Below are 16,506 nucleotides of genomic sequence, written 5' to 3'. Positions count from 1 at the left end.
TACAGAAGATTTAGTTAATGAAAGTCACATTCAAACAAACACTGATTTGTATGGTAGAGGTCACATTATTAGTGTTAGCATTGGACATGCAAAGATCGGCCCATACCTAAATAATATAAGCTTTTGACATTTTGACTCAAGCTTCTCTGATTCTCATCAGTGTGTACAGTAATTGATTCAGAGTGAATGTGAGAGGAACAACGCTGCTGCCCTTTGTGATGAACGTTCATTATGAAATACTGAGGAAAAGAGGATAATAACGAAGCCTTTTGTTGTTCACAGTAACAGTTAAATTGAAAACTGAAAGGTCAGTTAGATCTAACGTAGTTAGATCTTTATGAAACAACAAACATGTGTTATGGACAGGGCTATCCTAAGCACTATGATGTGCTGGTTTCCCCAGTAACTCAGTCACTGGATCAGACATGAAGATTATTTAATAATCATTTATTTGAACAGATTTGCTGACAAATGTGAAACACGTACATGCTAAATTTCCATATCTCAAATATATAAATATGATAATGAAACTATGACCCGCAATAGTTGACGATTAGATTCGTAGAACTCTGTTTTCCCTACTAATCTCGCCGTTGGGTGGAGAAAGGCCGTCTTTCTCTCTTTATTTGGGTGTTTTAGCTCTTTTCTCTGGGCGGAAAAAGACACAAATGAGATCATGAATCACAACATGATTCGATGATTAGTTGACTAAAGGCAAAATCTGGCAAATCTACTATGAAACGTATTAGTCGGGGACACCCCTAAATGATACTATATATTATATTTTTTTCAGAACAGTATTATTGTGGTTATCATCAGAGCTGACTGATGCCTGATGTGATGGTAGAGCGTCCTCTGGGTTTCCTGCTGATGGTATTTTTACGCTCTAGGATCCTAATGAACACTAACAGATCTCTAGTCTCTCTTGCTAATGGTCTGTGACATGCCTGTCTAAAAGGAGGTTTGATGAAGGCTTTGCTAGGGGGAGATGATACAGATGGGTGTAACTGCTTCCATGCTCTCAAATGTGTGTTTATGTGTGTGTGTGTATATATATGGTAGCAGTGGAGGACAGAAGATGGGTGGCTGCAGTGAGGTCTGCTCAATCACTTCCTGGGGAAACATTGTCTTTTATATTTAAAATATACCATGTGGACCCACAAAATGCTTGGATAGAAAACACAAGTCAAACAGAATAAGAGGAAACTGTTAGCAAGAAGAAAAATGGTTGAAGAAAGCAAAGAATAAACCGTGTTTTTCATGGTTTATTTGCAGAACTAAGGCGATAAACAAGCCTGTGTTTGTCACTAGAATAACAACATACTGTTATTTTATGACAGAAATAGCTACTTTCACTGTTAAGAGCCCAGTATATGGGTACTGTCTATCAATTTAAATCAATTTAAAACATCGTCACTATAATTCTTTATAAAGAGCATACTGTATGCACGCACGCAGGCACACACGCATTCTTGAGGTAAATGCCAAATGCCAGATGATTTGGTGAATATGAAGTTTTCAGTGCCTGAAATGTTTTTTTATCATCCAACTTTCATTTAGAATTCACACTTAATCATGACTTTCAATCTTTGCTGTATTGCAGTGGCTGGATCTGCACAGGGGGATGATACATAGTCCAAGACAAGCACTGAAATGAGGAACACAGTTGTCTCAACTCTAACTTAAAAATTTAATAAAAGGACTGACTCATCGTTACACCCACAGTGACTGCCGGTCCCTGCCCTATGCTACCACTACAATGCTTTTCCAGACCGTATTTTGTACTGCGTTGCAAAGCCATCCCTACAGTGTCTGTGCTTTGCATGAATTAATATTATAAAAATTACAAGCTGTGGGCTAAATAAGAATATATATTTTATATATTTGGACTGTAACATTTGTTTAACCGTTTAAAATTCATGTATTAGACAGTGTTAAGTTGACATCAGGTCCCTGGATATCTCACATTCAGGAGATTTCAGAATTGTAACCTCAGCTTGCACGTCAGTTGATCTGTTTCAAGTTGAGATTGATTACTGCACAATGGGTAGTTCAGAGGAGGCTGAACTGAGAGTGAGACACAAAGTCTTGTTGGACAGTTTGTAGTTAGAGCTACCAGATAATGCAAACTGCAGCATTGTTCTACCTTTGCTGCTGCCTGTGATTTAAAACTGCAGCAACTTCACACTCCCAGGCGACGAGTCACTAACCTGCCATGAGCAGCTCATGAAAGGTGGTAAAAAGTGGAATGCAAGTTAAGTGCTTCATCAACAGATCTCTCCATCACAGATTAATAACCGAGGCAGTCAAGATGCATAGGGCCTCTTAAGGCTCAATGGTTGTGTCCTTGTTTGTTCAGTATGATGGGAACCACAGCTAATCAGAATTCCTGTCTCCTTGACCCTGCACAATCCCCCCATCAAGCACGCATACCCTCTCTCTCTCTCTCACACACGCTCACTCACACACACACGCACACACACTGAAAACACACAAAGAAAATTATGCAATACACACACACACACACTTGCATACACACACAAGCACATTCTATCAGTCCCTCCGAGGTTTGTTTACAGCAAGTATCTGGTAGCCTGTCTCGCTTCCAACCATGCTAAATATTGCTAACGACCAGCGCATGGGAGAGTTGGAACTGCTCTTGACCCTGAATCAACTTGGTGTCACAGATGCTGCAGGACGGGAGTTTGTCCTCACCAGTGCCTGCCAGCACACTACAAAATATCCATGTCCATCCCCCTTTGGCTTCAGTATTGAGTCTAATATAAAAGCAGGTAATGGTTCTGCTGGATGTTTTAGCCCATTTACCCCCAGTCATTTTTTTACAACCTTTCCTCGAAGTCCCGAAGTGTACCACATGTTTTTACATTGACTTTGTCAGCAGCTGCTGTGTTGAAATAACTTCAGTGCACTATAAAAATAAACCTTTAAGGATTTCACTTTTCTGAGGTCCTGGTCATCAGTTTTATTACCAAAGTAGCACTGTGTTATAATCAACAAAGGTGGGGTCTGACTGATAGAATTACCGTAAGAAATCTACAGCTGTCAAATACTTTACGTGGTGGCGTAAAGGTAAAGGCATGGTTTATGTAAGATCCTGTCAAACAGGCAGACATGCTATAACTGTCGCTCATGTCAGCGCACACAAAACCACTTGAAATAGAAGCCTGAGGGGGACTGAAGTCTAAACTTGACCTCACATGTGAGAGGGAGGCCTGAAGCTGAACCAGCAGTAGGTCTGGAGCTCAACCCCAGAAATAGAATGATTTACAGATAGGCCAGGCTGCCTCTCTCCATCTCCCTCTGTATCTCCAGAGGCTTAGGTACAGTGCTGTGGACTTGCATATTTGGTTTATGGGTCATTAATTACTTAACTTGTGTTGTGTTATGCAAAGAGAAATAAATATTTAGTGTAAAGTGATCTAGCAGTGTTTGCAACATGTTGGTAGTTTACTTGCAGCAACGAGGCTGATTAGCTGCTGAAAATGTATGAGGCAGTTCACTGTCAGAGCAGTGTAAACTAGCAGGGAAAGATAAATTATCAATGTATCCCTGATCTTTTACCACTGATGATGGTTGCTTGATTTGTGATCCAACTCAAGACAGTATATCAGATTTTATATATAAAAAAATAAATAAATACTGAATCACGCCAATATTATATGGCTAGGATTCAAGCATCGACTGTATTTATTCCATGTTGACAGCATGATTTGAAAGAGCACTGGCTCACTAACTAACCAATTCTGTTATGTTAAGTGTAAATATTGATTCAATTCAAGTGCTTGATGCCATAAAGCTTTAGAAATAGTATCATAGCATTTGAAACAATAGATTCTGACCATAAGCCACTGTTATGTTCTCAGTATTTCTTGAAACGAAATTCTCGGTCAGATTTAGATGGCAGAAGTCAGATTTAGTCAGGTAATTGGATAGTAACTTGTTATGGATCCTCATTGAATATAAATCTGAGAATCTTTTCTTCTTTGTGTCTTTCTTTGTCTTTTCAAACCACTTTGTGTCTGCTGAATTCCTGGGCTCCTGAAGCCAAAGTACACACACAGGTAGCTGCAGTCAAAACATTGATTGCACAGACAGACAAAAGCTAACTTTTATCGAGTTCCTGTAATCCAAAGCACAGTGGGAAGACCAGAGAAAGCAGAGTTGAACAGCAGTACAGTAAAGCCACTACCCCTGTCAGCTGGATCATTACTGTGAAAAAAGACTCTGCCAAGACTTTGGCAATTAGATAACTTTTTAGAACACATCTTGTGAAGTTCTTTTAATTATTAAGTACCTGACAGATGGCCTTTGCCTGATGAGACACTTTATTTGGGCTTTTTGGCGTTTGTAACATGCCTACAGTAAATGAACCAACAGGTCTTATTTTTTCAGTTTTACCCCTTGTCTTTTTACTTGTTCCTATGCTTGAGAAAAGTTTGGCCTGGAGGTAGTAAACAGTGCAGTCATCATCCAGCTGATGTGGCAGCCCTGACAGACCCCCTTGTCCTCTCCCGACCCTGAGGATGTCACTCGCAGCATGTGTGAGTCGCTATGCTAATGAGCGTCTACGGTGTCCATGTGTGAAAGTGCTGTATAATGTGGGATCTTTCCCACAGCTAGACTTTCCTCTAGCTGTGTGAAGGGAGGCACAACAGTTTGTCCAAAGGGCTGCAAGATCTCGGAGCTGAGATCTGAGAGCTGAGGTCTGTTGTGCTGTTTTTGACTTGACCACAACCATGTGGCTAGCCTTATTATCGTGAATTTGACTGACTGACTGACTGATGGACATGGTACTGCCACCACTTCTCAGCATAGTGCCAAGCTCGAGCTCCAGTCCATTGAACCTCTCTTGTTTCCTGGCTGCTTGGGAAGTCGGAAAGAAAAGTCATCTAATGAGGCTTCGTACAAACTGCGCTGACCAAGTCTACATCTTAAAACAGAGGGAGTCACACATAAAAAACCTGCCTCTAATAAAAGCTGTTACTGTATGTTGTGCAGTCAACAGTAAATAAAAGCTAAAGCAGAGACAGACAGAGGATGTTCTCTGTGTGACAGACAAAATGAGATTGTGAGAATGTGATTTCAGTGCAAATAAAGACAAAAGCCTGAAAAAATTACTTAAAAAAGAAAAATTGTCTTTCTTCCCTCACTTTCTCTCTGAGTTTTTATAAGTATGAAATCACAGCTCAGTCTACATTTTTTACCAAGTCTTGTTCTTGTAAAGCTCCATTCAGTTGATCCAGGGTCATGAAACAGTTATAATATGTTTGTCATCTTGGATTGTGTTAAACTCGATCCACAATCTAAATATTTGAAATATACTTAAAGGATTGTGTTTAATTGCATGTGCATGTTTGTATTTTGTGTGTGAGTATGTGTGTCTGTACTGGCTCTGAAGGATGGGGTCTGATTTGCAGCAGGGGTTCATGAAGGCCAGATTGCCACAGCAGGAGTGTAGGATGCTTTTTTTTTAGAGGTAGGGGCCACATGCTGGGTGTCGTCACCAGCACCTGGCTTCTACTTTTTTTATCACATGGTTGTAGTTGTATGTCAACATAAAAAAATCAACACTTGCTCCTGCACTCACTTGAAGCTCTTTTATTTGGTCAACGTTTCGGTCTGTTGACCTTCATCAGGACCCAGTGTGAATATGTATACTGGGTCCTGATGAAGGTCAATAGACCGAAACGTTGACCAAATAAAAGACCTTCAAGTGAATGCAGGAGCAAGGGTTGATTTTTTATGTTGAACTTGACTGGGGATCTGCCCACCCAAAGGAGAATGCGCATGCTGATTAAACCTTTGTAGTTGTATGTCAACCAAAGTTTAAATACAAGAGTCAATGATTATATTTTAGTTTTCAAAACAATTTGTAGTCAAATGGTAAAATCGAGTGCTTACAAGAAAAGAAACATTTCAGACCTGGTTCAAATGCAAGAACCCTCTCGACACTCTATTAGAGCCAGAAACTGAAAGGAAATACCTGTAGTTAACTGAAAGCTGTTGTTGAGCTGTGAGCTGTGCTGCTAACACCTTCAAATATAAGGACCTATCTTCAGGTAATGATTTTTATTTTGGCTATTTTTTGTTTGGAATTGATCCATATGGAGTCTGAACACCTCTCCTAGTATAGTTGTAGAAAGGTTTGCTGAGTCATGCTTCTGCAAAAACATACTCATGCATCTTGAGAAACTCAGTGAGGGGTAGCTTATAGATTTGGTAAAAGTGGACCTGAGGTAGACCCCTGAGGCACTCCACAACAAGTGCCTTGGTTTTTGCTTGATCTATTGCTTCAACTCACTGAGTTGCTCAGGCTTTGTTGGGGGATAACCTAACATAGTACTAGGGTTACAAAACTGCTGTAAAAGATGACATTCATTTATACAAAGTCAGTAAGAAAGACAACTTGGGCCCTGACTGATTAAAAAATATCAGCTATTATTTCTACCTCTGCTCACAGACAGATGTGTTAACAGATAACACACGGCAAGGAAAACCCCCTGTGAGTTGTGGTGGCAACCTGCCCTCCTCCCAGCACTCAGCAGCTTAGTGAAAGGCCAAGAGGAATCAGAGTGGTGATTTATACGCTAAAAATAGTAACCTTGCCTAGCCTAACACCTCATGTCTGGATAAATGACAGCTCTGTTTTATTCCCTCCTCAGCTTAGTAACCATGGCGTGAACTCCTGTAGCTGGACGCCAAGACAAGAATCTCCACTAAAAAGTAGCCAGGAGTAAAGTTTGTGGCTGTGTCTGTGTGTGAGTGTTCAGGGGAGTTAAGTGATGGGCAGCTCAAGCATTTTAATCAAGCTTTGTATTACAATCCACAGTGCTTTAAACAAGCCTGTGTGTTCATTCATGTGATTGACTGTAAGCAGGTTTGATGGGAGTAGGGAAAGGGTGATTAATGTGATGTAAAACATATTTTAAAGTTAAAGGGCTGCAGTGTAATGGCAGTGACACAGTAACATAGACTGTTTTGTATGGTTCAGCATATTGTCATGGTGTCATAAGCCATGTGCAGAGGCTTGACCATGATTCTTTGAAACTGGCGGCTGTGCAAGAAGGCAATTATTTCACAGAGACACAGATGAAATTAAACAAGACTCCCAAATCAACCAGAATAGCTAATTTAAGAACCCTCTAAGTCATTGTTTTAATAGCATTTTAAAGGCCAAATCGCTTAATCAAACATATTTAAATATCATCATCATTTGTGTAATTGTAGACTATATGCAATATTAGTTAAGAAGGCAGTAATTCCCACTTTATACAGTGTTCGTTCTCCTGGTTCTTACTATGCACACGGTCACAGTATGTACAGTATCAGCAGATATTGATTTACAGTAGGAGACTGTCACACAGGAGGAACACATACTGCATCTATCAAACATATCCTACTGTAACCCTTCCCAGAATACAGATTTAAAGGAAAAGAAAAACACTCCTCTATGTCATTCCCATTTTATTTATCTGTATGTTTATACTCATTTAAACACAAACACGGATTAACCACAAAAGAGGGTGACTCAAAAACTGGTAAATGGAGGAGCATACTGCCACCTCGACTGAAATGTCAATTCCCAGTGAGGGATGAAGAGAGAGAGAGAGAGAGAGAGAGAGAGAGAGAGAGAGAGAGAGAGAGAGAGAGAGAGAGAGAGAGAGAGAGAGAGAGAGAGAGAGATCAGAAAAGAAGTTGATGGTGGTCAATAATTTTCTGATGTTGGGTATTAAGGAAATTGTTCACCTTGAAGAGATACAGTTATAACTTATTCCTCAATCCTGAGGGGAACAGATGAATGGAAGAGATAAGGATAAGGGAAGGTAGGATATGGCGGAGATGAAGTGATATGTCTCATTTCACACTCACTCTCTTTCGCTCTCCCTCTGCCTGCAAATGTCACACCGGGTGGATCTCTTTGGACTCTGTGGGATGCAGGTGGACTGAATTAGCCACCCAGCCCCTTTGATGATTGCTGCTCTCGGGTCATTCCATATTCTTCTGTGCAATAAAGTAAAAACAATGGAACCGTCAGTGTTGTTTTGATTCTGAACGGCTGCTGTTTTGCTGCCTGGAGGTGATTTTGTGCAAATTGCAATTTGTTAACTCTTCATAGTCAACTGTGTTTGTTGGGTTTGATGTGAGAATAACATTTGAAAAGGACAGGGAAACTCGGTGTGATGACGTGCATGTAAGCTGAACAGTCTGCTTCCTGTAGGTTAAGCATAATGTATATGAGAAACCTATAGTTTACAGAAGGAGGATTATTGAAACCTAATTTTACAGGCTATGTCTCACCTGCCAGGCGAAAGCTGATTTCTTGGTCATAAAATATAATGTATTTTGGCTTTTCACATATGACTTCATGCAGACAGAAATCTTGTTCATTTTGTATGCATGTTTGATGTTGGTCTTTTTTTTTTTGAATAGTGATGAGGGGGTTGCAGTTCCTCTGCAGGCGCTGTGGTTAATCCGTGGATTGGGCAGGCTGGGTAAAAAAAACAAAAAAACATCCTGATTAACAACGGATGGGTAGCAGAGGATATTCTCTAAAATGTGAACATGTTTTCATCAGGCAAGAATTTGACTATATTTGGACCCCTGAACACCTTCGAATAAATGTATTATTTTTGGCAACAGTCAAATGTTACTATGAATTTTCAGATAGTATGTGTCTGGGAAGTATGAGAGACATTCACAAAATCACTGTCTGCCTGTGCTCAAACACCTGATGCTATTTTTGTTTTAACCAAAAGACGACAACTTTTACTCTAAATAAATGTTTGTTCATTTATAGTCAGCCTTATTCAGTGCAACATGTTTATGCTTCATCACTGAAAAATAATGGTAAAGTGTTATCGAAAGCAGGTCTCTAAATTGTGGAAAATAACTTGTTTGTGTGGGTTGTGGGTGGATTTATGCATATGTGTGGATTTGGATAACATCAGAGCTGATCCGCACATCACAGTCCTCAATGTGTTCTACTGTGTCAGTGTTATAACTGGCGTGACAGCCCACATGGTATCAGCATTTGGCACCAATTGTATCTGTTAAATATAGTAGTAGCCTAGTTTGTATTAGTATTTGACTTACTTCTCAGTATGATCAGAAATTACATTGTGGTCTGGATGAATACGCAATTCTGATTGGCTGCAGGGTGTCAGTTAAAAAACCTATAAAGGCGTTCAGATCAAATTGCCTGATGACAGTTAAGTTATTGTGCTGGTTCAACTGCTAGTTGGTAACAATGGCAACAGAGACTCAGAATACAGTAGGCTATAACAAGTTTTCTTCAACACATTATCCCCTGACCACTGAGTCTGTAACACACTTTGTATCACGTAACGTTAAGCCATCATCTCACTTCCCTTCACTGATCAACTATAAGGTGCTAAGATTTCCTTTTTCTCGCCTGCAGACAAGAGATATTGAACTGTTTTATTAGCTGGTAAGCTAGCATGGAGCAGCTTTAATTTTTAACTACGAATATTGAAAGTATTAAAATGTAATGGTCAGAAACTAAGGAAGCTGCTGTTGTGCTGTGTGTGTACGGTAACATGTTAATCAATGTCAGTGTTTCAAGACACGATTAACAACGTCTTACAGTGTTTGTAATATGAATGTGGTTGCAATGTTTTTTGACACGTTATGAAGTTGAAATTTAAATTTGAGTCCCAACTGGAGAAAGTTGCATAAAAGGCGTTGTGTGGTAATTTACATTTATACATATTAAAGTAGTGAACAGGGTGAGAATGTCATTGTTCATCTCACTGTTGAGTGCTGTGGGCAGGATGGAGGGTGACCCTTGTCTTAAACATCATCCACCTCCTCTCCTCCCCCCTCTGCTGGGAAGCCCCTGCTCAGCTTCACCCTGCCAAGCTGTTCATTAACAGGGGCTGGTCGGCGTCCTGCTTGCTAATTAAGCTAGATTGGAGAGCCTGGCTAATTAGCCAACATCACTGTGCTGACCTCCTGTGCTTCTGTTTTCATCCCTATCTCCTGGTTGCCTCCGAGTCTTTTGATCAGCCCTCTGCGCTGTGTCTGTTTTTGATCTGTGACTTCACATGCAGATCTGCCTGGGCTTAATACAGGGCAAATACCAAAATATGTTTAGGGATTAGATAAAGGAAAATCTACCAAAAAAAAAAAAATCAAATGACTCATAACTTTGAAGTAAAAATAACAGCATGTTTGTGTTGGCTATATCTTGGTTAAAGGGACAACGAGGAGTTTCTAATCGGTTATAAAAAAGTCTCACGTTAATGTGGATGAATCTACGCTACCCACACTTGTTAATGGGCCCATTTTCGATAAATATATCATTCTGTCTCTATCGTTATTTTGTTACTATTAGTGGTGGCGGAGATGCTGGTCGAGCCGACCAGCGTTTCTTTACTTTCAGTTTCGCAACGAGTCATGAGAATAACGCAGCTGACTCGCCGTTTATGGTCAGAACTACGACGGTATGTGAACCTCTTTGAACCTCTGACTTTAATTATTGATGAATGAAAACATGAGTCCGTCTTGCGCCGGTCAAAAGAATTTTACGGTGCGCGCGGAGGCTCATAAATGTAGTGTGAAAACGCTTCGCTTTTCCAAAACTCCTTGTTGTCCCTTTAACTTTATAATAACATAAAATGGTATCCTCTATGCATGCCACCAAAGATAATTAATGTAATATTTAGATTAAATGTCTTTCTCCCTTGTTACCCTCACCATGATCAAAGCCAACGTCCATCATTGTTATGACTGTTTGATAAAAAATGTGAGTCATTGTTTACTCCTTATCTATCATGGGGTTTTCCTACGACACACACAATGTTGTTAACGTAACGCCAGTTAGAGTTCATGAAATTTTTGCTTCTTGTTATCGCCATTTCTTTTTGTGACAGTGTAATAGACATACCACCATGCATGCATAGCCTTTAATGGTTTGTTGAATGGTTTGTATCATGGTCTTGCACGAGTACACGAGTCACACAATTTACCACAGGGCAATAAAGATGTTATTCTCCCCTAGTGATGCAAAATCTCTCAAATTACATGTCTTTGGATGTGACATCTGGCCTATCATATTGTCTTTCACATTACTGATAACCAAAGGGCAGCCTCCTCCTTGAATCATCCAATCAACATGTAACACCCTCTGGCTTTGTTTTGCCATTTTGGTCATCTCGTGTTGAGCCTAGTGATTGAGCTCGTCATTGCTTTCGGCATTACACTCTGTTTCCCCTGCTGTTCTGCCAGGGCAGCGCCACCCAGTCTGTCTTGAATTTCCCATTAAGACCCAATTAGGCTGTAATAAGGGCTAGAAGCCACAGGGGCAAACCCTTCCATCCCACAGCTTGCAGAAAGGATGTGTTAATGGACAGCCTAGCGTGCCTAGTGATGTCGCTTACACTCATTTACAGGTTTCATTTTCTGCACATTACAGCTCGCTCTAGTGAATCTTTAAATGACACAGTGGAAATAAGTCAAAGACTTTACATCTGCTTTGCTGGATGTCGACATTAATTCATTTTTAGGTTAATTTTGCGGTGATTTATCAAGTAGATTTTGTTTGAATAAATATGCTTGGGCCACGCTAGTAATGTGGCTCAAGGGACAACAACGTCTGTTGGTCCAGAGACTGAAATCTCAACAACTATGAGTCCAATTAAATTCTATACAGACAATTATTTTCCCTAGAGGAGGGATCATAGTCACTGCTGTGATCCTCTGACTCTCAAATGCCACCTTGTGTGGGAGCTGAAGAGAATTACATCAGCTAAAGCTCCATCACTGACTGTGGGCCATGAATGAATGAAAATGTGTATTGTATTATAATTTCAGTGATCAAGACCCCAGGGAGAGTAGCTACTGGAAAGCCCAGCAGCTAATGGGAGTCTTTAATAAACATAAACACTCACCACTTTGCTATTATTCCTCTACCCTATACTTTTTTATTAGTATGTTTAAGGGTACACTCTTGGTTGCTCTCTTACAATAATACTTTTAGAGCCCTCCGAAAAAATGTGCAGTGGAAATCTAGCTTGTGTTACTAGTCTGTGACATTTTATAGTCTACTAGTCCATTAGTCAAAATGAAATCAATATAAAAATCAGCAAGACAAATGTTTGTAGGCTCAGTAAAAACAGGAGTGAGCATAAGACCTCCAATTCAGGAGACTTAGCGTCTGTTGTCACGAGCCTTAGCAGTGGTTGACCATTCCTCGGATTCAAGCAACAGCCCACGTGGCGAGCATCTGTCAAGGCTCAAAGCGCTGACATTTTTGCTGACTCGCCACCTCATCGCCTCCGCTGGCCTGTTACCGCTTTGTCTCGCATGGTTCTCTCGATTATCTTGGAACATTTAGCCGTCGTTTCAGCCATCAGAGGCTGACAGTTGATAAAAATACATGATTCATCAGCAGCTGAATGTGGCCGTTCGTTGCCATCGCTCATTCATGCTGTAGATAGAGGGAACAAAGCAAAGGGAGGGGGACGGGGGGACGGGACAAGAGGATAATCCTTCAGGATCAGCTGTGTGTGGGTGGACATGAGTAAGTGCAGCTGGCACACCCTCTCTGTCCCTCCCTCTCTCTGTGTGTCTCTCTCTCTACACTGTCTACCTTTCTCTTTCCCTTGTCTGACCTAACACACTAACTGCTGGCCTGTACTTGATGTGGCTGCTAATTCAATAGGCATATGTATGTGATTGTGTGACATGCCTTACTGTAACTCTGCATGAAAACACTGAATTTGAAAAATGAAATAGTTCAAACATCATAATAATATAACATATCATGTGTAATCAAGATTTGGACATTTATCCTGTGTATGTACGTGGTTACCGAGCCGTGACAGAGAGAGCAATGATTCAGATTTCCTGTTAAGATTCTTCACATGTTTCTGGTGGTGGTTGCTGTAGCTGTGAGGTGATACTAATGTGTCTACTGTGTATTTTCACAAAATGTTATGGCGGATTGACTTTGAAGTCACTCAAGATGACGGACAGCTCAGGCAAGTCGACCATCAACCTGTAACTGCTCTTATCGTGGTGGCAGTCTGAGCTGGGCTGAACACAGAGATTGTCAGGACTCACAGACCAGACAGATCTAGGAAAGACAAGCAGAACAATGACTGTGTGATATGTTTGTTTTTAATACTTACGCACACTTAACTGTCCTTTGGCATAAGATTATCATTACATTTTGAAGATTTAGGCTTTTTTTTTTATTAATTAGACCCCATTGCTGAGATTTTCTGTACTGTATATCCAAAAGCCACCCCCTTTTTAGATGTAGGTTCATGTAAACTGGGTCCATGACCTGTTTATAATGTTTCCACCCTTTGGGGACATAATAGAATCTTTAAATGATCTATTTTTAAAGCTGTCTACTCTGCGGCAGCTGAAATGTTATCACTTTGCTTCAGACCAGGACTCTCCTTAGCCTTACAGGAGAGGACAGCAGAAAGACAGACAAAAGACGCATTTCTCTTTATCCTGTAAAGGTGCAAAGGCTCTGCTGACTGACAGGCAGGATGTGGCAGATTGGGATCAAGATCTACAGTAAGGAGCCTGAATGAGCCTCTGTTGCAGTGGTCCAGAGGCCAGTGTCAAACAGACTGTGGCGCCTCATGGTGCGATACTGTCAACCCTCACCAAGATGCTCCCCTTACTGATGATTTATTTCTGCTCGGTCCATCTCCTTTCATTCATTTTACATTGGACCCTTTCTCAACATACTACTGTAAAGAAATAGGAGAGACACTCGTAGGACTGTTGTATTTTTCTCTCCTTCCTGAGAGAATGAAGCTCTAGTGTTTCCATTGAATACATAGATAGGGATTTTTTTTTAAACGAGAAAAAAAGGGAACTGACCAGCCTGGATAATGTTCTCATTGCAAATCCACTTAAAGGGATCCTAACTCTGAAAGAGATTTATAGTATAGCACAATTTGAGAATGAGCACGAAAGCACTTTGAAACAGGTCCTTGGAGAAGTGGCAGTCCTCCAGTTTTCACCTCAGCGGCGTGTGCTTCATGAGCTGCAGTTTGAGTCCACAAAATCAATGAATAAATGAATGAAAGTAATAGGGTGGAAACTGGTTCTGCTTGTTCAACAGGTAACATCAAAAGAACACTTCATGCCTTACTTAACAGTGGATATTTACATTTTGCACCAAGTGACATTTGTTTAGTTAAATACTACATTATACTTACTTGTGAATGAGCTGCCTCATAAATGGTATGTTACCATTTCAGTGCTGAAATAAATTGTTCACCAAAAAGCTGAACAGGAGAGTTCTGGAAGTGGCACCATGCAACGTTTCCTTCCAGTTACAGTCCTCAGACTGGTTCTGCTACATCCACTGAGTCATCGCTTCATGTGTTAACAGGAGGGGGGTCTTTATTTGTCTCTACTGGTGAAACACTCTCACAGCTGAGTGGAGCATTTGACCTGTCATAACTCAGTTGTATCCTCTTACATCACTCCTCTGCCTGTAGCTAATAGTTACTCTTCATGCCAAATATTGCCTTATTTGAGTATCCAAATGATGTAATGGATGCTGGCCCAGTGAGTGGCTGTGATCATCTGATTAAAAGATGGGTGCTGCATTTACTCCTTAGGGGTGGAAGGAAGCTGAACATGCAAATGCCAGGCCTTTGCTCAGGAATGACAAATGCAAATAAGGCACACTGGATGAGTTGTTTCATTGGTGCTGTCTTACACTACAAGTCCATACAACAGTGTCAGAATTATGAAGAAAGAACGAAGCCAACAGAGATACACTACAGTGTTATCTTTATAATGTGAAGACGTGATTTAGTCTGTAGCAGCAACCTGTAGCTCCTTCACTCCTCTGTCTCACTGGTAGTGATGTGCAGTATTAGCCTGGAGCAATGAGCTGCAGTAATAAGAAGCTAATGAGGAATGAAAAGCTTTCATGATGATTTGATGAGTGTTTACACCCATTAACTGAGCAGCGAAAAGAACAATAACACATGATACATGTGTTTCTATTATTAGCGCAGTGCACACAGTCTGATACAGTTTCTGACACTTATGGAGTTCTGAAAACCAAGAAGCAGTGTCTTTTTCACTGTTGATGGTAATAATCACTGAGGCTTAAATTGTGTTAATTTCCACAAGATTCGTCCTGCAAGTGTGCGATAATTCCTCGATACATTGTGTCTTTCTAAATGTGCATGGCTGTGAAAATTAACCATGTAATTGCAAGAGTGAAATGAACCGAATTTCTGTCTCTGGGGCTCTTGAATTGAATGCGAACAACTCAATGTTCAGCCTCCCCACCCCACATCAGATTGAATAAAAGGCTGATACAGATTGATTGGCTGGGGTGTACCAGGAAGAAAATAGCCGGTGACTCAGGTCAGCTGATTGTCCTGAGAGACTCTTCATATTGGTCACACACAATGGTGTTCTGTGATGCTGAAGGACGATTTTGCCTTCAACTTGTTTTTGCGAAATCACATGTGAGTGAAGGAAGGGATGTTGAGACTGAATGAAGACATTCTTCCAGGGTAGATCTTTTGAAATTATAGCTTTGTGTCAAAATCCTGTAAACATCCAGTACTTTTCTGTTGCCAAAGTATTAGTAATTACAGTACTGTCTGTATTTTTGTTTGCAACTTTCCCAAGGACAAAAATATCCTCCCTTTTCAATACTTAGACTCAAGAGAGCTTCATTGTCATCCTACAGTATATGCCTGCTCAAATAAATGAAATTCTGTTTGCCCGCAGGCGGGGCGAATAAAAAATTTACTTTTTAAACCACATTTTTAAGGGGCGTCATCAGAACTGTGAATAAACAGGAAAGTTGTTCTTACAGCTTTTACTAAATGATGGCTCTTTTTTCTTTCCTCTTTAATTCCTCCAGGATCCCAGAACAAAACACAAGTTCAAGATCCACACCTATGGGAGCCCCACCTTCTGTGACCACTGTGGCTCTCTGCTCTATGGCCTCATCCACCAGGGGATGAAATGTGACTGTGAGTAAATTCCACTCGATGAGCGTGTCACCATTTAACATGAACAAAATTAAATTATTCTTGAAGTCTAAAAATAGAATCTATAGTATATTATTGAACATTGAGTCTGAGCGGTTGTGCTTTGTTAATATTGCTATCATATACAGTAAATAGCTGCTTAGATTGTAAACCATAACCATCAACAGTTTAAAGCTGTAAAGGAGGAATATTAATCCTGCGCTCTGTTATCCGGGTCAATGAGGCGTAAGTATGGTATGTATGTGATAATGATGGTGTGATAAGTGGTCAGGGCATTGACTTTATCTGTCAGTGCCCTGAAAAAAAAAATCCTATTGTTCCTCTTCACTGAATATCACAGGCTTATGTATTACCCCTCCTCCTTGACTTTCACTCATTATAATCACACATTGTCTATTTTCAGTGTGTAGCTATGTTTTTTGCACCTTGAACAGACCTCCTATCAAAGCTTTATTAATATCCCTCTGTCACT

General features: G+C 40.4%; 1 protein-coding gene across 2 annotated transcripts in view; it reads left to right on the top strand.

Annotated features, from left to right (window-relative positions):
• Positions 1–16,506, top strand: part of prkcaa (protein kinase C, alpha, a) — a 133,655-nt gene that overhangs the window by 59,714 nt on the left and 57,435 nt on the right. For both annotated transcript variants that reach the window (XM_085773428.1, XM_085773420.1), the window contains exon 4: positions 15,905–16,016. In XM_085773428.1, coding sequence (XP_085629554.1) covers positions 15,905–16,016 — 112 coding nt within the window. The remainder of the gene's footprint in view (positions 1–15,904; positions 16,017–16,506) is intronic.

This window comes from Trachurus japonicus, chromosome 1 (assembly GCF_045865225.1).
Source record: "Trachurus japonicus isolate A0001 chromosome 1, Traja_1.0".
NCBI classification, from domain to species: Eukaryota; Metazoa; Chordata; class Actinopteri; order Carangiformes; family Carangidae; genus Trachurus; species Trachurus japonicus.
This window is presented reverse-complemented; position numbering and strand designations above follow the sequence as displayed.